At 52.5% G+C, this 25,909-nt stretch overlaps 1 protein-coding gene across 1 annotated transcript in view; it reads right to left on the minus strand.

The window, feature by feature from the left end:
* The window catches only part of MGMT (O-6-methylguanine-DNA methyltransferase), a 149,543-nt gene that overhangs the window by 104,213 nt on the left and 19,421 nt on the right, over nucleotides 1-25,909 (minus strand). Inside the window, exon 2 of the mRNA XM_016204132.2 lies at nucleotides 13,080-13,216. Coding sequence (XP_016059618.2) covers nucleotides 13,080-13,216 — 137 coding nt within the window. The remainder of the gene's footprint in view (nucleotides 1-13,079; nucleotides 13,217-25,909) is intronic.

Raw genomic sequence — 25,909 nt, forward strand, 5'->3', positions numbered from 1 at the left:
ACTTGGAGACATAAACAAATGTTGAAACAATGTTACCATGGAAGAAACACATGGCAACATAAACAAACATTGAAACAAAGTGTCAAGAATCCTGAAGATACTATCAATTCCACCTAGGGAAGGGTTAAACCCTCAGGGCAAGGGGGAAGGTGTCAAAGAACAAACCCAGTAGTCGAAACAAGGAGACAGGGACACAAGGAACTGCTGGGAGGAAAGTGAAGACACACAGGGTGAGTGCATCCTGTACCTGCTGGCACACAGGGTACACCTGAAGTGGTCCCCGGCTCGTTCACAACAGCAAGTCTGCTGATACAAAGTATCAGCCCAGTGTCCTTGTAGTAAGTTCCGCTGCATTGAATGGGAAATCTCTAGTCTCCTCTCCCGACCCGAGGACGATGGATTAACAGGGACAGGTAAGACAGAGGCAGAAACCAAACGACACCACGCCCAGGAGAAATGATTTCTAAAAAGGAAGCGCAATTAGTCTCATGTTTTCCAGAAGCTGTGAGCACTGAACGTCACTAGGCTCTTTGGCCGGATTACCAACTCTCTAGCCCAGGGGACCTGAGGGACAGACAGCAGCCTCAACGGTCCACAGAGACACAGAACATCCCTCAGAACAGACACGTCTCGCCAGAGCCAGGTTTTCATCTCTGCGGAATTTGGTTAAAAAGTGATGCCTTCACCAAAAGTGGACCGTGATGTAAACTATGGATTGAGGGTGATCATCAATTTTAACAGAGGCACCATCTAGGGGAAGCTGTGCAAGGTGAGGGGACAAGTGGGGTACGGAAAATTTCTATACCTTCCCCTCAACTGTGCTGCTCTAAAAGTTCATTAATAAAAACAGGCCTTCTCAAACTTCACTTTTCCACTCTACATAATGGCATTTTTACCATTTTGCCGTAACTCCTGTGTCCCGAGGCCCCGTCGCACGGCCAGGACTTTGCCAGCAGTGGGCTCTTCAGGAGCACAGCCGCCTGAGATGTCTGTTCATCAGCAGCGTTTCCACAGCAGAGACGTGCACTGACCACACAGTGCCAACAGTCGCTGACGATCACTGCACTAGTTCACTGGGGCTGCCACAGAGAACCACACTGGGTGCGACAGGTAGGCCTTTCTAAGGGGGGCAGGGAGCAGGAATGTCTTTGGGACAAGCCAACAGCGAGATCCCCGATCTCCTCCCCATGAAACCTTCCCTAGGGCTCCAACTCCAGAGCTGCTCCCATCATCATTTGTGCCGTTTGTGTATTTGTACTGTTCTCGCAATGATTTACCAATATTTGTCTTTTTGAGGGGAGGTTCACGTCTCTTCATTCTGCACCAGGCTGCTACGAACTCGACACAGAAAAGCTCAGCGGGTGAGTGATGGATGGGGTTCCGATTCCAGTTCCTGGTGAACCGGTTTGGCAACAGCGTATCGTGGGCCCAGAGGGTTCTGCACATGGGGTGAAGACAACACCCACTGCTCCCAAAGTGCTGGGCACTGAGCACCAGCCGGGGCCTGCACCACCCAGCCCGGAGGCCCCGCACGCCCAGGGGGACCGCCTGACCCCTCAGCCCGCTGCGTTGGGGCGCGTCTCCTTCACCACACTGAGCACACGAGGCGGGGGGATCTGACTGGGGAAAGGATACATTTATCTCAATTCCCTTGAATGTAACGTATTATTACTAATAATAATTTTAGTTCGAGAAATTGTACCGGCCTCCCAAAGACAGTTCTTGACCCAAAACATTAAAGGACATTAAACTGAGAAGTGATCTACTGATGCAAATCATTAAGTCGATTTGCAGCTGCTTAGCGAACCCCTTTGTGGTAATTAAGCCAGGGCGCAGGGGCCGCGCTGTGCATGGGGAGCAGGATGTCTTGATGGATCCGAGCTCTATGTCATTAATCTCCTCACTTCCTCTCATTAACAAGTAAAATGTTTTCACTGCTTGAAAAGTTTTAATAAATAGAAAAAAGCTGAGCAGCTAAGTTTTTAAATGTAATATACAAGGGCTTTTAATATTTTTACACACATTCATGAAAACGCCAGGAAAACATGCTAAAAGGCTCTCAGGCCCAGGGAAGGGCCCCGAGTGCATGTCCCTCCAGGCTGAGGGGGGCGACGGGCCAGGTGCCATTACCTGCACTGAGGACAAAGGTACCCTGACGCCCCCCTGCTGTCCCAGTCCACTCAGCTTTATGAACACCTGTAGGGACTTGGGTGCCCACACGCTTCCCTGTCTTGGGGGAATCAGCAACTCTGGGTACTGGAAGGGGTGATGGCTGTCCCACAGCGTGATGTGCTTATGCCACCGAGCTGTGCACTTAAAAGTGGGTAAGCGGTAAATTCTGTTACATACATTTTACCACAAAGGAAGGATGTATTTGGGTCAAAACAGTATTAATTATGAAGACACAAGAGGGAATTTCTACCACCTTGGCACTCTGTCCTCTGAGAGGGCAGCTCGTCGCTGGCCTGGCCCTGCTCGTAACCTGGATAAAATGACGACAATTTCCCCCTAGTTTATACCTCTGTGCCTCCGTATCGGGTAAATAAACTGGAAATGGATTTTTAAAAGAACAGTATACATATTTTAGGTCTGTCAATTTGAACGACCCCACTACGCCTTGGGCTGGAGGGCAGCGGACGGCCCGTAAAACAGCCCTCTCCTGAGGGCCCCGCACGGCGGCCGTGATTCTTCCTAATGCAACGCCAAAGTCACGCGTCGACAAAAAAGTTCATCATCCGTGGACCGCTTAACCGGCAGGACTATTCAAGTTCGCGCACACATAACTTTCCATGCACGCAAACTAATTTCCTGAGACACAATTTGTCAGAGAGAAAAGGGAAAAAAACACCTTAATATGTCATATGCTAAAGTAACTTTAAGGGCTTCGTAATAATAGATGCAGATGGGGACCCACCTTAACAACATTTTATGGCTTATATTTTAAATTCAGGAGCCCCCATAAATCCTGAACGTGCTCCTGGCCCTCAGATATTAAGGCTAAAAATGCAGCTCTGAAGTTGTTTGTCAATTTCTTCTCCAGAAAGCAATTTACCGTTGACGGTGTTATGTCTACGGCATATGGATCTCCAGGTAATAAAAATCTGGAGAGCTCTCCAAAACTCAGGCAAAAAACCAAGAAGGTGGCCCCTGATTAATCACCCCTTTAATGCGGGATCCCGGAGCTGGCCTGATGATTAAGGGAGGGAGGGAGGGAGGGAGGCTGGAGGAGGGGAGGAATTAATGAAATAGACACAGGTCCTGGGCAGAAGCCCCCTGCCGTTGTAACGCACCAGAGGGAGGCGACGCGAGAGGACCCTTGACATGTCCACACTGAGATTATCAACCCATCTTTCCTTCATACTGGCCAATTTAATCAACAAATGAGGTCTAACAAAGAAGCCAACTAGCTACGGTTTCCTGCTTTTTGAAGACGTCGTGGAAAATGGCATAAGGCGGCAACGTGCTGAGCCCGAGGTCCCACCCCACCCCTCTGAGCTCCTGCCTGCACGGCCTGTCCCTGGGCATCCCGGTCTGCTCCTCGCCCTTACCCGCCGTCTCCTGGATTCTGCCTGGGCACCATCACTGCTGGTCAGGACGGGCCCTCGGAGATGGGGAGGCCTGAATGACCTAAGGCCTAAGATGAGCCTTAAAACCCAACACCCTGAGGGCAGGCTGATTTTCATCAGACAGACGGTGACTGGCGAATCAAGGTCAGCAGCTCATTCCAGCTACACACAGGGACAGGCAGGCGGAAGCGGGCCCCAAGGGAGTCCTTCTAGGAAAGCAGAAAGGGCCTCAGCCTAACCTCTCTAGCCACGGCGTCCTCACAGTGGCCCTGGGCTGTGGGATCTTCAGCTGAGAAGTAACAGGCTGGCCTGGGTGCTGCCAAAGGTCCCTTAGAGTTCTGACCCCTCGGGACCTAGGAAACCCAGGAGCAACCCGCAGAGAAGCAGGTGGAATGCAGGACACCTGGACGTCAGAATCCTTCCATTTGCCTGGGCAATTCTTAACTGTCTGATAGAGAACTGACATTTCTTCAATACCTTGAAAAGCAGTTTAGGAGTGCCTGCAAATCAAGGGAAGCCAACATGCGGATAGCAAACGCCCCCCGCCCCCCTGAGACAGCCCCCGAGGACCTGGGGGAGGACAGGGGCCCCTGCAAAGGCTGGGGAGGCTGGGGAAACAGGGCAGAAGGGGCCAGCCAGAGGAGCTTGGAAAATGTCCATGAGGCCACCTGCAGGCCTGAGGTTTAACCTCCAACTGTAAGACTACAGTGCTGTCCATACAGACTCTTCCTCCTGAACATGGGATCCAGGGTCCACGCCACCACGCCCTGAGGGCAGGAGGGCTGACGCCTCTCCCCCCATCCAGCCTCCAGCACCCCCTCCCCCCAGAGACCCGCAGCCACCTGGGAGCTGCACGTGACACCCAGGCCACAAAGGACCAGCCGAAACCAAGGCCTTGCAGCCCCACTGGTGGTGGGAAAGGTGTCAGTCTCAAAATATTATTTTCAATAAAAGTTGTGTTTACCTAGAGAAGATTTACACAACCAGAAACTTTGAAGGAAACAAGTGGCCCAGTTCTTTTTAATAAAAGCAGCACCCGGCTATCCAATAACTCTTCTTTACAGAGCCCTGGACCGGATAAATACAGATCACAGAGCCGGTCTTTTTCCAGATGATTTTCAGAAAAGAAAAACCACTATTGTGTGAAGGCTACTTCTAAGGCATCGGTAATAATTCAGAAGAATAAACAACTTCTTTTCCCCGAGTTTCAGAAGTAGATGTTTTAGTGCAGAACATTAAGGAGGCAGGACAGAGATCTCCTGAGCGTATTTGTACTGTGTGTCTGTGTGTGTGTCTGTGTGCGCGTGTGCGCAGGCATGCTACCCACAAGACACCTTTCCATTGGCTCGCAGTGGTCCTTCCGGGGCATTTTCAGAAGCTAAAAATGGATCCAAACAATTCTGAAAGGATGCACTTAAGAGGAAGACATGTTTAAGCCTTACCTCTTTACAGCAGACACTTTGTAGGACGCCGATTCCTCACTCAGTCCCTTTCCCCAGTAGAGAGGTGTCCTTGTGGGCAGCACGCCTGGTCCTACTAGTTCTACCGCCAAATGACACCCCGACTTGCCCTGTCCCACAGGGTCCTACGGCCAGTGTCCAGGCTCAGGCCCATGCCACTCGTCTCGGCCACTTCTACAGCCTGCACTCAGGCTCGGGCACCCCCTGCAGGGGGGCTCACATGACACCCCAGTTCATGGTCGCCCCGGGCCAGTCTCCTGTGCTGGCCAGGGCTCCACATCGCGGGGCTGTCACCCCCAGAGCATGCTCCCCAGGCACAGTGCCCGTCACGCAGCAGGCGCCCTCGGCTTTTCAGAATGAGCGAACAGGCAACTCACAACCCTAAATTTATTCCATGTTTCTACGACAAAAAGCCCCACTTCTCTCACTGGATGCGGCCACCGGCAACAACAATGCCGGTGAACCTGACACGAGACGCCGCTTCAGTTCAGCTGAGAAATTAAACCCAGTTAACCTTCAGCTTATTTGCACTCCAGGAAAAACGAAGACAGCCTCCAAGACGCTCCAACACTGTCATAAATCCCACACTGGCTTTCTCCTCAGAGTTTATTTAGCCTAATTCCTCCCACAATCTGAACAAGCCGCTACCCAGGCTTCCAGACCACAGCTAATGAGAAGCAGAAAATGGGATGGGGCGAGGACCGCACCAGGCTGGCAGGGAGAGCGCAGCCAGGAGGCAGGTGACAAGGGGTGGAGGCAGGTGACAAGGGGTAGAGGCAGGTGACAAGGGGTGGAGGCAGGTGACAAGGGGTGGAGGCAGGGAAGTACAGAGCCAGGCCCGAGGGAGGCGGCAGAAGGGACCCAGCCCAGTCCAGCCTGTCCGCTCCCAGCGGCGGCGGCTCCGCAGGGCCCTGGGGATGGGGCGCTGCCGTCCTGCCCGCTCCGTCACAGACAGCCCTGCACAGACACTAGGACGCTGCGAGCCTCGGGTGGGGTGAGCACGGCCCCTGGAGGGAAACCGGGGAGCCCAGGGCTGCCATCAGGAAATGGCCCCCTTGAGGCCGTGAGCACATGCAAGGGCTGGTGAGGGCGCCCACGCTCAGTGGGTGGCACCGAGGGGGCAATCCCATGGTACTGCCCACCCTACCCGTCACTCTTGACGCGGGCTGGACAGGCCACGGCCCGTCTCCTCCAGGTCAAAGGGCAAGGCCTTCCAAGGCTGCACCGAGGGGCAGGAGGACGTTTCTCTGGGAAAGCTGCCATCCTTTCAGTAATCGACGGGTACGGAGGGGAAGCCAAGGCCGTGGAAAGGAAGGTGACCGTTCCGGGCGCAGGATTTGGGGTCTTAACGTTCCGCAGAGGCCTTACTGGGCTTGAACTGAGCCAGTTCACCACTTTCCCTCCTAAATGCGCTTCCACTCAAGGGCTGGGAACTTCCAACATGTCCTTTCCCGACAGTCTGGCTCCTACTTGAACCCACATATTTGTAGCTGTCATTCATCTGTTCTTTCTGCCTTCGGCAGGGTCCCGGCAGCTGGGAATCGGTGAGCCAGCCGCCTCTGACTCACGGACACAGGCCCCAGGTTCTGCCATTTCCGACTTCCTGACTCACGGTAATAAAATTGACAGGAATGAAACTTGGATGTCGCCCTTCTTCTTAGGTGGGCCCGGAATATAAAGACTTTTGGTCTCAGGGACGCTTGCTTAAATATTGCCCAATAATAGCCTGCGACACCCTCCAGCGACCCAGGGAGACAGTGAGGCAATGACGTAGGCTCCCAAAGAAACTTAAAAATATCAAGAGAAAAAGACAAAAGCCATTGTGGCCATGCACTGCTGACTTCCACTCCAGGTCAGAAACCACACAACTTCATGAAAAAACGTGGCACCATGACCTCCATGGTCACACAGCTCGGTCCTGCGGGTGGACGACCAAACGGCCGACCAAATGGCCAACCAACCGGAGAGTGGGCCTGTGGGCGGCCGTTTCTCCGCAGTCACAAGGCAGCGTGGATAATCCACATTATTTATTTACATGGAGGCCACCGCGTGGCAGGTTCATTTGATGGCATGTGTGGCTTCCTTTATTTTACTACCATCTAAGAGCCACGATCTTGAGGCTGCACTAACACCCTGTGGGCCCCACACGCAGCACAGTGAGCCCCCAGGCCCTTTCCATCATGGGAAGAAGGGAATCCTTCCTGGGGAGCATCCTGGCCTCCCGTGTTGTCTTCAGCCATGAACCTGAGAGACAAGGCCATCGTCTGGCTTCTAAGGACACTGCCCGGTCAGTGTTTGGAGCAAAGCATCTGCACAACTGATTATCGATAAAGTCAGAGAGGAGCCAAGCACGGAGAAGTAATCCTCGCATTCAGAACTGGCAGTGGGGGGGGGGGGGGCCCTTTGGACTCTGACACCTCAGGGACTTGGATCCGAGGAGCCAAGGAGCCCAGGGGAGGCCAGAACGAGGGGTCCCAGGCTCGCTGGCATACGAGTGCTTGCTTTAAAAAACAGATGATTTCTATAAAGCCAGAGAGCTTGGCAAGTTTTCCAAATATGCTTATTTGACTCAAGAGACCTCCTTAAGGAACACTCTGTAAAATAAAATAATTACATTTTTTAAGCACATACAACACAAATCGTTATTTCAAGCCGCTGACGAGAAGCATCGAGACAACCCCAGTCGCTGCGGGTGACAGTCCTCGAGCGGGTTTGGGGTGTTATTTTTACAGGAGCGCTTCGAGTGTTTGTACTTAATGGGTTCTTCTCTTCCCTGAAAGATCAATTATAACAAAGTGCAGCAAGTATCCGTATCAAAACGTCCCAACCTGTCGGAGGGAATTAATTTGTGAGTTTCCCGGGAAGGTTCTGGTGACGGGTGGGCCCTCAGGAACTGCCTGGAACCTGCGATCCTCGGGCTGGCCTGCAGAGGGACTAGGGGTGCCAGAGCGAGGCTGTCCTTACGGCCTCCCGACGGCCCACTTGATGTACTAACAGATTAACAGGAGAGAAGCAATGCACGTGGAAACATCAGTCCCCATCAGCTCAAACCCACCGACCCAACGTGACCTCACGAGGCTGACCTGCCCTCAGGAGGCCTCAAAGGATCTTTCCCTCTTTCAATGGGTGATGACTTTGGAATACTGGAAGGGCGAAAACCACCAGTGCATCCAATGAGGCAGATGACCCCTTTTCCCAGGTACAGCATGGAGGCCCTGCAGTGGCATGTGTGTCCCAGAGGGTCTGGATCCACACCGGTCCACCTGGTGATGACGCCCCGTCCAGCCGCCCAAGTCCTGGAGGAGGGTCAGGCCTCACCCAGGTGCTCCCGAGCGGGTGGGGGCGAAGGAGCCACTGCCACGTATTACCAGAAAGTGGAAAACAGACTGAATGCAATTTCAAGTTCTTCAAAGCACAATGGTTTAGTTTGGTTGTGCTGTATAAGGCCTTTCAGTATTGTATTCCTGTGTTTTCCTAAGGTGGTTTACATGGAAAAAATAATAAAGGAAGGTAAGTCTCTGACATGGAAACATGAAGCTTGTGCCCTTCTCTCCAGACTCCCAGAGCCAAAAATCCCAAGGTTCTCTCCCTAACGCAGGCGTAGCCCGGGGCTGCACACACCTCCAAGGGCGTCCGAGGCGACTTACCCGCAGCGTGAGGAGAGTCATACCAATCCCACACGTGCCTCTCGAGAAAGAGGCACGGCTGCTACTTTGGGAAGTCGGAGTAACCCAAATACCGAAATCTGACGCAAACGAAAAAATTAGAGCCTAACATCCCTCATGAACATAGAAACACAAATCTGAAACAAAATAGCAAACTTAAACCAGTAATATGTAAAAAAATATAATTAAAAAAATCAAGAATTAAGTGGTATAGCCCAGCCCTTCAAGTTTGGTTTAAAAATCCTAAAATTGACTGACTTCACCACGCTTCAAGAATAAAGGAAAAAATAGGATTATGTGACACGTGTGCAAAAACGACTTGATGAAATTCAACAGATTGAGGAAACACCCTCAGCCTGAAAAAGACCCTAAGGCCCTATCACGCTGGCCGGTGAAGACCGGACGCCTCCCCCCTCACCGGGACAAGGGGGTGGCCCGCTGTCACCACCTCGATTCGCATCACACTGCAGGTCCTGGCCCGTGCGGTGAGAGGGTAGCAGTAAGAGGCATGAAGATCAGAGAGGAAGGAGCAAACTGCCTTTAGTCACAGACATCGTGATTTCCTACGCAGAAAATCTCAGGGAACCTGCGGAACAATTCCTAGAGCTAATAACTGAATTGAGCGAGACGGCAGAATATAAGATTAACATACAGAAGTCAATGGTTATATCCCAGCAGCAATAAAAGTAAAGGAGTTCTAAAAGGATTTAGAATGCCATCCGATTATTTAGAAATCAGATTTACAAAGACGTGCAGGATCTCTATGCTGGAAACCATACAACCGCTGAGAAAAAAGGAGCAACTACACAAATGCAGAAATGAACTGCAGTCATGAACTGGAAAATTGCTCAGAAAGATGTCAACCCTCCCCAAACTGACATAGATTCAAATTCAAATGAACTCCCAAGCAAAATACCAACAAGCATTTTTTTTTTGCAGAAACTAAAACCTTGATTGTAAAAGTAATATGGAAAATTAAGACACCTAGCAGCCAAAATGATCCTTTTTTCCTGAAAGTTGGAGAACTCACATTACCTTAAGACTTGTCACAAAGTGACATAACTAAGGATGGTTCTGACACAGAACAGAGGAAAGGAGCACTTGGACAAAACTGTCCAGACCCATCTGACCCGCACATGGGTGGTCAGCTGAGTTCTGTCCGAGGCGCCCGGGTGATTCAAGGGAAAAAGAGAGTTGTTCCCCACAAATAACGTGGAAACAGCTAAATCACGGCGGTGAAGAGGTTAACTGAGCCCCTCACAGCACAGTAGGTAATTCAACGTGATAGCTCACGCACTCAAACGCAAAATGCTTAGAGCTTTTAAGAGAATTTATAGGAAAATATACTTGTGAAATTACCTTAGCATTTTCTGTCTTTAAGAAATCTTGCCTAAACAAAGGAAAACAACGTTAAGCTGGACGTCCTCAAAATGAAAAACTTCCACCCATTAGCAGACGACTAGAAAAGAAAACTACAAACCTCAGAAAATTATCCCTATACGTACACTTGATAAACCACCTGTAAGCAGAACAAATCAATAAAAAACAAGTGGCACCAATTAAAAATGGGCAGGAGACTGGCAGGCAGACGCCGCACAGCGGAAAGGCAGGAACGGTCACTGGGCGCCAAGGTCCCCAGGAACGTGCCACGTGACACCACCAGCGGGCAACGCCTCACCCGCTAGAGCCTAAGCCTTTAAGAACCCACGTCAGCCAAGTGCCGGTGAGCGCGTGGAAACGTGAGACGGTCCGACACTGGGGAAGGTGTGGGCAATCTCACGCAGGCCAGCGCTCCCACGCCCGGGAACCGACTCGAGAAAAATGCACCCACGGGGCCCGAAAGAGGCAGGGGCACGACGCTCACATGGGTTTCGCGCGGCGCAGCCGAGCGTGGGACAGCTGGAGCACGCCGACGGGTCGGATAAACCGCGGCGCTCTCCTGCGCGAACTCCGCGGCCGTGAAGAGGAACCGGCACACGGACCCTGCGTGAGCCTCCGATCATGGCTAACAAGAGTCCAACCCAGAAGAGTCTGCTCTCTGACCCCATTTACGGGAAGCTGGGAAAAAGTAGTCAGATCAATCCCTTGTGACAAATCAGGACATGGGGACCACCCGGGACAGGGGGTTTTGAGTAAAAGGAAACCCAGGGAAACTGGCGTGTGTTCTATCTTTGGGCCAGCGGTTATGTAGTTGGACACGACTGTACAAACTCATGTACACTTAGAAATCTAAGGACTTTACTATGTAATTTTCATTGTTAGTTTAATTCTGAGTATTCAGATATTTCTATTTTCTAACTCAATCTCTCTCCCCAAAATTCACCCTATATGGGGTGTCCCAAAAAAATGTATACACACTTTGAATTATAAAGGCAGTATTTATTAAAATACACTTCATTTTCAAAACGGAGCTATCAGCTGTATACATTTTTGGGGGGACATCCTATATGTGTGTGTAGATATATATAAACCAGACTGCTGGGTGTCCCCCAAAATCTATTTCCCAGTTCTTCCTTACAGAAGGAAACCCTAATTTTAGCCAATACAGGACAACCCAGCTAGGTGTGGCCACGGGACAGCCCTGGCCAACGAGAGGAGAGGAAATGCCAGCTGACCTTTCTGGAGTGAAGCGCCCCTCCTTCCTGTGTCTGCTGCCTGGAAAGCGAGTGGCAGGCCGGTCGCAGAGGCTGGCCCGCAGCACAGGAAGGCCCACAGCCGGGACGTGCAGAGAGGAAAGCTGGGCGGCCAGCCCGTGACCACCTGGCCACCAGGCCGCCTCCGCTCCCTCACGTGCGCTGCATGCGCCACGGCTGCACCTGCTGAAGCCATAGTTTGAGGGCCCATGTCCCACAGCTGAACCGAACCCTAACCTGATTCACGAAGCGCTAACCAACCAGATTAAGCCTCTCGTCGATTCCCGTGGCCCATCAGGAGCATTCAACTCGGCATCTCTTACAGCGCTCGGTGTTTTTTCCCTTCTCATTCTCCAAGTTCACTTTAAAGAGTGGTTTTTAAACCAAAAGGAAACCCCCCCCCCCACGATTTCTGTGATTTACTGTGCAACTGGACATGCTAGGAGACACGATGTTTTCCCCTGCACACTCGGTGCCTGGGCTTTTCTGAACACGCCGCCGGCAGGTCCTCGCGCAGAGCGGAAAGGAGCGGACCGCGTTCGAGCACCCCGCTCAGAGGGTTGCTCATTTTTGTCTTGACTATCGATTGTAACACGCAGCCCGACAGGAAAGGCTCCACAGTGGAGGCGAGCGCTGGTATTTATTACGGCGCTGGTGTTCATTATGGCGGCCTCTGACAGGGGGCCATTACAATCAATTTTTATGTTGCTTATGTATTTTCTTTATCTAATGTTCTTGGCATTGTGTTTATTAGCTGGTTAACAAACACTGGGCTTGGAAGTGGCTGTGTTTTTTTTTTCCTCTTGTCAGAAATAACGAGAACTGCAATCTTAACCCAGCTCCTCAAAATCAATGACTGGAGGAAATCAAATGTTACATTTCAGAACAAAATGCTGAGGAGGGCTTTCAGTGTTTATGCTTTGCAATCAGAGAAACAGTGGGGATCGTTCACGAAAGTGAGAGAAACGCGTCCTGCTGGAGAAGGCGACACCCTGATGTCATGCTCAGAAGGGGATTTCATGTCCTTCCTCCCCAGCTGGTCGGCCTGCACCTGGGGTGCCAAGGAGCTCCTGACAGCCATTCTGGGGCATTAGTATGAGGCTCACCTGGCCCACTGAACAGAGAACATGGGGCCTAATTTAAAAATCAAGATTAAGCCCTGGCTGGTGTTGTTCAGTGGTTAGAGCACCGGCCTGAGCACCAAAGGGTCACAGGTTCGAGTCCCAGTCAAGGGCACGTACTAGGTTGCAGGGTCAATCCCCGGTCCCGTTTGGGGCATGTTCGGGAGGCAACCAATCAATGTATCTCACATCTACGTTTCTCCCTCTCCCCCCTTCCTCCCACTCTATCTGAAATCAATGGAAAAATATCCTCAGGTGAGGATTATCCAAAAATAAAAACCAAGATTAAGCGGGCACCTGCGTCACCCAAGTTCAGAGAAAGCCCCACATCACATGTTGAAGAATCAGCATTCTGTAGTCAACACCAAGCAACTCCTCCGTAAACGTACCCTCATTAAACACCTGGGGGCTCCTGAGTCAAGGGCACGGCCCTGTGCTTCTCAGAGGGGCGGCTTCTCGGGCAACGAACCCAGGTGCCCGACAATGAAGGACGCACACTTGGGCTAATTTCTACAATTGCACGTGGCCCCGCGCAACACATGCTCAGTGGACACCAAGCAGGAACCACGTGAGCTCCTTCTGGTGCTCTGAGCCCCCCCCCCCCCCCCGAGGGTGTCCCACGGGAGTCACTCACTCAGCGTCCGGCGTCTTCCTGCCGAGCAGCCTGATCCCGTGCAGACCCTGCTTGCAGCCGGAGAGCTCGAGCTGCCCCACGGGGCTGGCCACCGTTTTGTACTTCACATCACAGGGCTCGTCCATGCTCCCTCGCACCTGAAGGGACAATTTTTGAAGCAGCACATGAGACAGTGTGTGGGAAAGAGTCGGCTCCCTCTTAAATCACAACAGAAACCCCAGTTGTTTAAGGCATGAAACCTTTTCTATAGTTTCTCCCCATTTTTGGAGTTTGCTCACATAATGTGTCATTTTTACAATATAGTTACTTTGAGGACAGACATGACCATCATTGCCTCGAGCAGCAACTGGCGGCACGCTTGCCTTTTATCCCCAAGTCACTGCCCCCTCTTCTTGCTGCTCATAACTCACCGCAGGCTGAGATGAGACCTTCTGAACAGCACCTAAAAGCTACCCTTCTTTTAACAAAACAACTAAACAATAACCGAGGTTCTCATTAATGAAAACTGAAGACAAAGCGTGATATTTGGAATAAAGCATATTTAAAAATGAAGTATTAAAAAATGAACTACAGGAATGGAGTGAGCCCAGCACCTGCACCTGTACCACACCTGGGTGAGGAGATGGTCGGGAGATATGAACAGTTGGAATAAAACTTGTAGGCTTTGGAAAGCTTCACATCTTACTTCCATTCAAACAAAAGTACAAATGCATAAAAACGATGCTATGACAGAGCCTCCCAGTTAGTTTTCATAGCTATTCACTTCGGTCAACATGGCAAAGGCTCAAAAGAAAGCATGGACTCACTAAAAACAGAGAGGAGCCAGTAAGGGTTCAGGCAAGTTGTTATTTTATAAAAACCACCCTCACTCCGGGGAGGCAAGAAGTCGGTCACTCGAGGAAAGGTTCAGGGTGACTGCCTGGACTGCTCCCGCTCCCCTCGCCAGCTCTGTAGCCGGCCCAGCACCACTGTCCCTCCTTAAGAGCCCACGTGCGGGATGTTTCCCAGAGCTCCACCTCCGACCCAATCAGGCAGGATGAACTGACACAGCGGGCCACCTGCCCATCAGGGCCCCGTGAGCTCCTGCCAGAGCTCAATGCTCCCTCCCCATCTCCACTTCTTTGTCTTGGGGCACCTTGAATGGCCTTGCGTGAAACTGTCGCCTGCGTTAATTCCCTCCCTTATGGAGCTTTTCGGTGAAGGCACTCCCATCCACCCTGCCCCCACCTAAAGCAGGGTTTACCCAGGACTCCTCCTTCCCTGCCTCCCCCCCACACACACCTGGTGTCAGTAAGCCCGGGACCTCACCATTTCAGCTGGCTCTCATGTCCACGCTGCCCTCCACGAGGCCCCTCATTAACTCACCTACCCGAGGAAGGACTTCTCAGGGCTCTCATCACACCTGGGCTCTTCCCAGCCCCCAGCCCCACCCAGTAACAAGTCAACTGCTAATTACAGGAGGGGCCACAGCCTTCAGCAAGCTGCAGCCCAGGGGCCACCTCCTCTTACTGCCTGGTTCTGTAAAGCTGTTGGGGCCACCACACACTTGTCTGCACACGTTTCCATGGCAGAGATGACTGCCTGTGACAGGGACAGCATGGCCCCAAAACACTGACCACATGGCTGTCCACAGAAAAGGTCTGTCGAGTCCTTCAAGGTCCAGGCAGGACACCCTTCCCACCTCGTCCCCCCAGTTCAGTAGCCTCACATTCTCAGGAACCCTTCATATGCAGCATGGCTTCGATCTCTCGGCCTTGACACCCCTGTCCTCTCAGTTGGACTGTCCTCTACCTGCCCATCCAGCCTGCACCACAAGGCCTGGCATCTGCTTAATTGTGAAACCTCAACAAACCCCACCAGCGCCAGCCCACAGGTGTCCCTCCTCTGTGCCTCCCACCTGCTCCTAATATCACATACTGATGGGCAACAGCTAAGGCAGAAAGGTACATCCACACCCATGAAGAGGTCCAGGGGCACTCCCCAAACCTCACCGTGTGTGAGCAGTACCCTGAGGTTCCACCCCAAGCACCCAGGCTCCAGAGCCGCCCTGTCCAACTCCCTCTTTCTATGCAAACTGACAGGGGCCTGAACCTGGTTCCTCTCCAGGTTCCAATGGGTCCCACGGGGTTTTGCTGGGAAAACTTCTCAGATGTTCCCCTGACAGCAGAGATACTGACACATCACACTCCCTGAATGTCCCACCTTCTAGGGCACCTCGGCCTGTGGGAAAGAAACCAAGCTTCCAGAGTGTCCTCTCACCCCCTCCACTTCACCTGCGGGGTCACAGGTCCCACACATGGCCTGTCACTTTGCCTGTCTGAGCCACTGTGCTTTGCCCTGCAGGACAAAGGACACCTGATTCACAGGGTCAGCGCAGGACCAGCCCGAAAGTGTGAAGACCTGGCAGCCAGGAAGGACTTGGGGTTAGTTATCCCAGCCACAGTGGACACTTAACTGAATGACAGTGGCCTTTAACCTTGTCACCCAGGGTGCTCTACCCTCCTCTGCAAAATCTTATCCAGGAGCATAAAAATCTGATCACTCTCCAAAAGCAGATGGCCACCCCTTCTTCCAGCCCCCCTGAGGTTCTCCCCTCATTTCTTGGGGCCAGGATCAACAGCTGTCCTCTCCCCACACATCTGGGGACATTTCCCAGCCCCCTGACCTACTGGCAGGTGCTGAGGCAGGGCGTTTGCTACAAGTTGGGGTCCCACTGAGGGCAGACGCATCGCACACGTGAACTGGACAGTCAGTGTGTCCGCCACCCAGGCCAAGAGTCCAGCACCCCATTTTCCAAAATGTGCTCCCAAAAGAATGCTCAGAGGAAGGGTTCCAAGGCCCAGAGAGCAGCCTGGACAGGCCACCCTCCTGGGAACACTCAGCGCGCCCGCTAGCATGTTAAAGCTCCGAGCAGTCTCCCAGCAAAACCAGCTTATGTTTGTTTACATAGCTTCACAGACGGGTTCCCCACAACCCGTGCCTCCCACCAGGTCTCTGCTAGGCAGCGCTGGCCCCCAACAGGCCCGAGGCTGTTTCTCAGCAGATCCGAGCTCAGGAGGCTTGGCTCGGGCGCCAGATCTGGAGCATGACAGGCCACAAGCCCGGCTTCCAGGCAGGGCTCCCAATGGCAGGTATCAGAAGCTGAGACCGGCTAATTTAAGCACAGAAGCAATTTACTAACAGGCTGCTCTGTAACTCCCAGAACTTCTGGGAAGGCTGGAGAAGCGGGCTCAGAAAACTGTAGGAACTGAGGCTGGCCGTGGTCCAACCGCAGCCAAAATCGAGCCTCAGGAAACATCTGTGGGTACAGCCAGGGACTGCAGGCATGCAGCTGCCGCTGTTGCCACCGTTGCCCCTGGAAACAGGATGTTGCAGCCACCGTCAATTCCCTGCTGCCCGGCCTCCCTGTCACTTGCATCTGACTCAAGGCCCACGCAGGAGCCCAGAGCTGGCTCGGGGACCCAAGCCAGTGCTCGCCTGTGCCGAGTGGCAGGGGAGAGGGACGGCTGCCAGGAGAGGAGGGCTCTGCCCACATCAGCCCCTGAAGGACAGGAAGCCAGTGCTGCTGCAGAAATTCGAGCTGGCACACGCCCCGGCCAGGAGAGAGTGAGCGCTCCATGTCCTCTCCCCTTCCCAGGCCTCAATTTTCTCATCAATAAAGTAGGAACAATAACACTGCCTGCCAACCCCCAGGGGCTGTTCTGTGGGCCCCACAGGAGAACACGGAGAAGGCCATGGGTGGGCGGGGTGGGCAGGCGGTCCTGCAGAACAAGGACCCTCATCCTCCACGTACTCCACGAGTGGCCCAGGAGGCAGATCCGAGAGTGCCGAGGAGGGGCCGGGGGCAGGTCAGGGCGCGAGGGCCCACCTGTCCCGGTGGCCAGGAGGGACTGGCTGAACTTTGGAGACTGGCGGCCTGGATGCAGTGGGGAAGGGCTGCCAGCCACCGGCTGTGGCCCGAGCTGGCATGGTGGTCTCCAAACCAAACAGCACCCAGCACGCCAGCACCTGCATTCCTGAGCTGGACCACGGGACTCAGATGCTCGGCCTGCCCACCGCTGCCCCTGCCCTGCTGCCCATGACCAGCACCACACGCCCAGAATGCAGCGCTGTCCCTGATCTGCCGGGTCTGTGCTCACGCCAGAATCAGGCCGCTCTTATCGCGTTAAGAACCAGCTCTGTGGACCTGCACGGCCACCAAAGCAACAGGCCACCCCAAGTCAACCACAGAGCAAGGGAGGTTCCATCCACATCATGCCAAGAACCAGAAATGGGCCATCAGTCCAAAACTGCAATAACCCGCAGGTCCCAAATCTGGGCCCGAACGAGCAGCATATGTCACATGTCACGTCCAGTCGGGGTGATTTAGTTAGGCAACATCGGAGGGAGTGGCTCCTTAGACTTCCTGATGGGTTAAGTAGAATTAAAATCAAACCCACTTCGGTTTCCCCAATGTGAGGATTCACTGGGGGCCCCTCCCCCAGGACTGTGGCCTGGGACCCAGGGCCGGGCTCCTCCTGGACTGGCTGGGCCGGGCTGGACTGTCACCAGTGCCTCTGGGTTTCTGAGCCCATGAGCAGCAGCATTGCTAGTCACAGATAATGCACCATAACCACAACGGCCACTCTGCCAAACAAAGAAGTGCAGCAATTGTGACATAATTTTCTATCAGCGCTGCCAGCAATGGACTCAGACTCCACAAAAACCTGTGCAGAAGGTTCTTTCCCACAGACAACAGTACGTTTGGCTCGGTGTCTTCCACAGTAAAAATCAGCTGAACGCTGACTCCTACCACGTAACAGATAACGTCCCCAGGATGGGAAGGCTGGCGTGGCAGGCGGTGCGTGCTGACCGAAGCCCAGCCTGAGATGGCAGGTGTGTTTGTTCCAGTGCCACGGAGCTGGCAGGCCGGCAGAGGGGTGGGGGACGCCTGCAGACAAGCTGGGGGTGTTGCAGACCCCAGCAGGGACCCGCAGTGGCTAGAAACCAGGCAGAAGGCAGAGAGGTTCAATAGCAGACGGATGCGTTGGGGAGGGAGCACGTCTCAACACGGGCTGGTGGGAGGCACCACCTGGAAGGCAACAAAGCCAAACACACACGGGGCTGCTGCAAGCGCTGGTGGCACAAAGCAGCGAAGGGATTCTGAGCTGTGCGAGTACAGCAGGCCCTGCCCGTGACACCCCACACTGCGACGCCCCGGTGCTCCAGGGACCAACCCACCACTGGGCTCCAATGACAAAATCCCACCAGGCTCTTCACCCACCAACACCAACCCAGGGACGGCCATAAGCCTGACCCCAGGAAGTCCACCAAGACGGGAAAAGGCCCTGAAGACACTTGCTCGGCAGTGACTCCACAATATTCACAGCCCTACCAAGGCACCAAGCCCAGGGCCGAGCAGGCTCTGGATGGCCTTAGGGGACTCAGGGAGGCCACAGCCTGGTTGGTAGGGTAGCCGCTATGGGGGAGCAGGGCCACGGTTTGGGGGAGACATGAACTACTTAGAATTTTTGGAGAAAATGAAGTCTATAGAGAGCTGAATGGTAACGAGGGGCTGGCAAGTGGGAAGATGCAGGTGCACAGCAGGTTGAGGTGAATACGGCCTGAGGCAGGAGCCCAGGAGGCAGGCAACGGGCCCAGGGAGCCCTGGAGAGAAGTGCCGTGTGACACAGGGCCAAGGGCGAGGCATAGCCTGTGAGGCCAGTGCTGAGTCTGACTTTGTCCTTGAGAGGCCCCAAGCTTTAAACAAGGGGCAGTCTACCGGGTTTGTGTTTTGTTAGGCCGAGGGACTGGACAGCCCTGGCCCCGACGCTGTGAGCAACCAGCACTGTCGGGGAAGCCCTCTCTTCTACAGCCTGGAGCAGTCCCAACCGATCTGCTGGTGCCAGCACTCGGGTTAGAGCCGGGACACTGCAGCTGCTCAGTAAGCACTTGTTGAATAAACGAGATTATACGAGTCTTCAAGCACATTCCAGGAAAACTCCAGGGTTAATGAGAGCCCGCAGCTGGAGGCTGTGAGGTCTGATGGCCTGATGAGTCTAGGAAGGCTTCCTGGAGGAGGTGCAGACATAGGAAGAAAAGTAGGCATTTTCTGGGGGAGGGGGAAAGAGCGGAGAGACTGGGGCAGGTGGGTCACATGCTAAGACTCTGGTGCTAGATAGAGAGCCAGGACATTTGGGGGACCCGTGAGGCAGCCGGGTCACAGGAGAGAGAGGACCCTTGCCAGGGGGGCCACTGGGGCGGCTCCTGGAGCCGTGAGGACCCAGTGTGGGGGGCGGGAGTGGGAGGGCAGAGGGTGACACCGACGCCCCCGAGAACGTCCCGGTCCTGGGCAGAGGAAGGGCTCACTTCTTTCTAGGACCTCCTCCGTGATGGACAGGCTCCGAGTGTGCACAGGTTCTGGGGCTAACAGCGTGCGGGCTGCCTTCCAGGCCAGAAGAGAGAAAGAAACAATTTAAAACCAGACCAGCGACTGCTGCTGAGCACAGCTGTGTAGGAGGAGGCCCAGCGGAACCTCAGAGCAGAGGGCACAGTGCCCAAGCAGGGCAGAGCAGTCCGAACGGGGAGGCCTAAGGCCCAGGAGTTAGGTCAGACTCGAGGGGCCTAGGGAGGCTCCCCCAGGCCAGTTCCTGAGCATCTGCCAGCAGCGGGGACAGGCTGCTCACGCCGTGTGAAACCACTGTCTCCGCGGCCACTTCAGGTAGAACTGGACCCCCGGTCCCGGGGCTCACCTGGCCTCCACGGGGCCTCCACAGGCCGCATTCAGGACTGGGAGGGATTCAACAGCTGGCTCCTTGCCCCCCTCTCACGGAGCACGAACCCCGCCACGCACAGCCCTCCAGGGCGCCCCTGCATCATCGGACCGCAGCCACCTAGAGCCACAAGAGCGGCTGACATTAATTGGTGGCAGAAAAAAATGGATTTTTCATGCCTATTAGGCGACCTCTGAAAAAATGAAGTGAATTTGTTTCATCTCCCTTTTAACATGAATGGCGTTTAATGTTCGAATTAAGCAGCTGGCGCCAGAGGCTGGGTTCCCACCGGATGAAAAGCGAGAGACCCAGAGTCAGACGTGAGCTCCTCCTCCTTCCCCCCGGTTCCCCGGGCAGGCGCCCGTCTCAACTGCCCTTCCAGGGCCCTCGGCGCGGGTCGGTGCCGCTCTTAACCACTCCCAGCACCGGCGCCCCACGCACGAGCGTGCGGGGAAGAGCCCGGCGGAGCAATGGCCTCGCAGCGCAGGGGGCGAAACAAGGCGACGCGCGTGGACAGGCGCTCGAGCTGGACTTGACGGCAGCGACGAATCCTCAGTTCAGCAGAACACGCCCTCCTGCCCGCTCCCTCTGCTCAGAAGGGTTTTTACACTTTTAAACGGTTGAAAAACGTCTACATGAAAATATTTCATGCCACGCAAGAATGACACGAAATTCACGTTTCCGAGTCCACACGCGGTCTCACTGGATCACAGCCGGGCGCGTCGGTACCGTCTACGGCGGCTTTTGAGGGGAGATGCGGCCAAACCCTGCGGCCCAGCGCCAAAAATGTTTACCAGCCGGCCCACTTCAGGAGCTGGCCAACGCTGACCTAACAGCGCGCACGGCGACCCGCCACGCGGGGGCAAACGCTGGAGTGCCTGCGCGCTGGCCGGGGAGACGTGCCCAGCTGCCCGCGTGCCAGGCCCGGGCACCGCTGAGGACCGCAGCATGAAGCCCCCCTTGTGCCTGACAGAGGATGAGTTCCACCGCGTTTCACCGTGAAGGCTGCTCGTGAGAAGCGCGGCGTGATTTATGACAGGGTGTCCTTATGTTCCCGACACGCTCCGGTGGCCGAGATGAGCGGGGCCTTGATGGCGCGAGGCTCTGGGAGGGACGGATGCCGTCCCCACAACAAGGCCGAGCTGCCAACACAACGCACGCTGCCCTGAACGATTAATGCAAGGCAGGAAATTTTATGCTCCAAATTAGTTACATTCTGCCCAGAACCTATCAGTGGCTTGATAACTCGAACATATAATTCTATACCTTTTACTCTTTAAACAATAATTCAATCTAATCCTGCGGCTGAAGCCAAGATTTCCAGACCCAAAGTGCACTTTCCATTTGATTAAATACTAATAAATGCAAGAATAAAATACCAGTCCTTTATCTTACCGTGAATTCTTCAAAAACCATATACTCCAAGAATTAATTATTTCTCTGGAGAAGGGGACAGGTTCTTCCCCTCAAAGACAGCTTAGTGGTCTCAAAGTCTTAATTAGAACAGTCACAACATAATTTATCGTGATCCAGGCTTACAGAAAATGAAATCATCATCCGGGTCCTTTGACTCTCAGTGACCTGCCAGTGGGAAGGGCCTCAGGTGGGGCATCTGGACAGCCGGCGACGGGACCCCAGCACATACGGAGCTAAGATCCTCCAAACAGCGATCTCCGGTCCTCAACGAGGCAGGCGAGTTAGGGTAACGCACACCAGGAAATACAGATGTCCTTGGGCCTTCTCTCCATGTGGCTGGTGCTTGAAACTGGATGAAATATTTTCACATTTCATCTGTTAACAAGTAAACAGTGAAATGCTGACAAAGGAAGGCGGTGAAGTTCTCAGAGACTTTTCTGTGTTTTTAACCAGAACACGGAGCTGGGACAATGACATCGACCCTCCTGCAGTGGTGTGCAGGCTGAGGGGCGGCGTCCAGGGGCTGTCACATGCTGTGACTTCAGGGACTTGGCACAGGACACTTGCCCAGGCCAGTAGGATGGAGGGGCACTCCCGCCAGTGGGCAGCTCAGGGCTGAAGCCCACAGAGATGTTGGCATCTCTGTAGAAGCCAGGCGGTGGTGTGCCAGACTCACATGCCACTTGCGTCCTCTGAACAGGGTCCTTCCTCACTGCAAGCGACACAGAAACATCTGATCATGGACAGACTTGGGCCCTTCATCCCATCCACTCTGTGATGCGTGTCTCACGCTTTGGAACCATCTCTGCCTCGTCATTCAGTGCATGGTTGAGGAAGCAGCCTGGGCCACATGTGTCCTCTCATAAAAGACTTTCGGTCAGCACAGGTCTCTGAATCCCCTCTACCCTTCTGGGACTGAGTTGTCCGGGAGCCCTGTCCCCCAGCCACTGCAGGGCAGGTCCAACCCCATCTCTCCCCAGGGCCATCAGCTGCCGGGTACAGTAGAGTCAGCGGCACCCCAGGAGCTGAGAGCACTTAGGAAATTCTGTGCCCAGCAGAATCCATCCGAGCGCTAAGGGCACGGGAGAGGCTATGTCTGGGGACCAGCTGCCTGTGTTTGAGAGGGGAGATGGCATCAGATGAAACCAGCAGGGATTTGAGTGGGTTAAATGAAAATTTAATGTTTAATATAGAAAAATCATTTCAGCTCAAGTTATTTGATTTGAAACACTTGTTATATACATGAGAACACATACATAAAATTCACATTTACACACAGAATCTATGCTTCAGTAAAAACTAAGACCAACTCATTACCAACTTATCTACCAATGACACAATGTCTAGGTACCATGCAAATATTTTTCCTTGGAAATAGGGATTACTGCAAAATCACATGTAAGCTACACACAATCTTTGTTCCAATAATTGATTGATGGCATCATCTCTCTCTATGTCCCCACTTCCACGAGGAAAACCCCTGTAGTAGTATATTTCAAAAACTAACACAAATCTGTAACTGAGAATGTTACTACAAAATTGAGCTGGTGCATTTTATCTAAATTACAGTGGAATGAACTCTTCAGACAACATTTGCAGATGAAAATCTTGAGGATCTATGTATGATGTTCATTTCAAAAGGAAGCTTGAGTTAGAAGAAACATCCAGACTGTCCCAGAATGAAAATGCTTTGATAATTAATGATTCCTTTAAACACTAAGAACCTAACCAATTAGCAAGCACACCAACATAAAATATCTTTCTAAAGTGGTTTTTGAAAGAATGCTGCCATGTTCTCCGTGTCTGCAGGACACACACAGGGCTTAGAACACTGACCGCAACGAGGGCAAGGAGACCAGCCAGCCGGTGGAGCCTGGGGGCATCTGCCCGAAGACAGAAAACAGGCAAACTTATTCCTTAAGTACTGACAAGGATCCTGATAAAACACGGGACCATCCTTTCCCTTGTCTGACAATGACCTTTAGGAAGTGAAGATGTTTTTCTTTTTTTTCCTACACTGAACACCAAGGCCGGGATAGTTTCTAGAATTGCTTTTGTGGTCCCCAAGGGTCTGAGGAAGACCCCACCCTCGCTCACAGGGGTGGTGCTGTGCCCCTCGGAGGGGCCCTGCCCAGGGGCGGACTCTAAGGGGCCGGTCCAGTAGACTCGGGCAGGGCCACACCGAGCCAGTGACCAGGTGTGTTAGATACAACATCCCATACGTCCCTTTGTTTAAAAGTTATCAAATGTACTTGTTTTTACTGTGATAAAACACATATAATATACACATCATTTAATAAATGTACCAACCCGTGCCATCACATACATTCAAATGTTGTGTGACCATCATGAACACCTATACCCACAACTGTCCTATCAACCCCAACAGAAACGGTCCCACCAAACACCAACCCCCTTCTAAACCAGGACCAGCCCCTGGCACCCGCCACCCACTTCCTGTCTCTTGGAAATTGACACTCTAGGTGCTGCGGGGAAGTGGAATCACCCAGCATGTGTCCTTTTGTGACTGGCTTATTTCACTCAGCGTAATGTCTAAAAGGTCCATCCGTGGTGTAGTGTGTGTCAGAATTTCCTTCCTTTAAAGACTGAATTATATTCCATTGTACAATGGGCCACATTTTGGGGTTTATCCAGTCATTCCTGACATACGGGTTATCTCCAACGTCTGACTATTGTGAATAACACTGCTATGGCCACTGGCATACAAATATCAGTGGGATTCTTTCGGGTATGTGCCTAGGAGTGGACTTGCTGGATCATGTGGTCATTCTATGTTGAACTTTTTGAGGAACCTCCATACCGTTTTCTGCAGCAGCTCTACCATTTGACATCCCCAACAAATGGGGTCCCAGGCTTCAATTCTACCACATCCTCACCACCACTTGTTCTAAAAACTATCAAATAAACTTCTCATGCAGGACTCTGAGTGGGACAGACTATAATTCAACAATTATTTTTTTGCATTACTAATCCAAAACTGAATCTAAAAATAGGACCAGCTTCCCAACAACTCCTGCATTTCCTCTGTGCCAGGCTCTCCGTTTTTCTCTAATCCTTGCAGGAGCTGGGAATTAGGCACATCCATTTCTCTAAAGATGAGAATCCTGAAGTTCAAAGACACAAAGTGACTTTTCCAGAGCGGGGTGGTGGGTAACGGGCATGGGCTGGTTGACTCCACAGTGTTGACCATGCTTTGGAGTGAGGTTAGTTTCGATATGAGTTCATTAGTCATGCATTAAATTAACACGTAACAGACAAAAATAAAATGAACACAAACTTGTTTTCACTGGAATTCCTTGGGACAGGCTAAAACAGGTGCTAACATTAGAACTGAGTGGGCCTGAAGAAAACATTAAGTAGGCATTGCTGTAGGCAGCCCACGGACCTGCGAGCTGGATGGCTGAGCAAAGGACAGCAGAATTTTCCGCACAGTTTTAACACACACAGGGTTTTCCAGGCACGCAACTCCCCTGCAACACGGGAAAGAAGGACCCGTTTTCTCGGGACCTTGACAAAAACTGCGGCACTAATATCAATGCCGACGGGATCATGAATCGCCATTAGACAAAACGCTCAGGTCTGTTTGGAGCTGCTGGGCTCCAGGTACACACACCTGCTTACTCACCCCATCTTCTACCCTGTCCTACCCCGGCACTCGGCTCTGAACGTGTGGGATTTTATATAAATGATCACCCTCTTATTGATACCTTACTTTAAGTTTGTTTGTTTTTTTAAACAGTACATGTAGGTAGATATTACCCATGAATTTTGTTTCAGGATTGTAAAGAGAAGGTCATGAATTATGTGTATTTAAAAGGGGGCGCCGGGTCTGACACGGATGAAAACCAGGAGGCAAGGACGGGAAATTCCAGGGACACATGCAAGGATCAGAAACGAACACACTTGTAAGAACCTTTCTTAAACTTAAAAAAAATTAACTAAATAATGTCACCAAATATATGTTTTTAACAGTCTGCAACCTTCAGACAAGGGGTACTGCTGCAAAGAGAACAAAGCATCCCCGCCCCTGGAGGCGACGGAATCCCAAGTCCACGGGAGCCGCTGCGCAACCAGGCGTGACAGTCGGAGACACCGGCGTCCGAGCGCGTCGCGGCGGCCAATTAGAAGAATCACTTCAACTCAATTTCAAAAGCCCCATCACGCTCAACAGAAACAGTCTCTCTTTTAAATTTCAAGAAGGATTCACATGAAGCCGTAACTCACCTCGCAGCTATAATATCCCTCCCTTATTGCAGCACCACATTTCATAAATACTCCTCATCGACAAGTGGAGCTAATTCGGGTTAATTTCATTGTATTCTGGTGCTATCTCCCATTTGTGCGCAATTACCTTTATCACTTTATTGCCGCGGCAGAAAGTAATCAGAACAATTATTTGAGAACGGAGGTTTATAAATTCTAAATCACAGTTGCTGGCATTTTTGATAAAACCGCAGCTTTATCTCGGGAAGTGGCAGGGCCAGGGGATAAATCATGCATCAGTCAAGTGCAGCTGACCCCAAGTGCATTGCACAATATCAGAAGTGCTTCCAGAGAAACTTTCCGGCGTCATCCATCATCCTTCATAAACTAAAATAGCTGCACACCTGAAGAACAGGAGCTGGAGAAAATAATAAAAAA

Source organism: Miniopterus natalensis, chromosome 14 (genome assembly GCF_054644295.1).
Source record: "Miniopterus natalensis isolate mMinNat1 chromosome 14, mMinNat1.hap1, whole genome shotgun sequence".
Lineage (NCBI taxonomy): Eukaryota > Metazoa > Chordata > Mammalia > Chiroptera > Miniopteridae > Miniopterus > Miniopterus natalensis.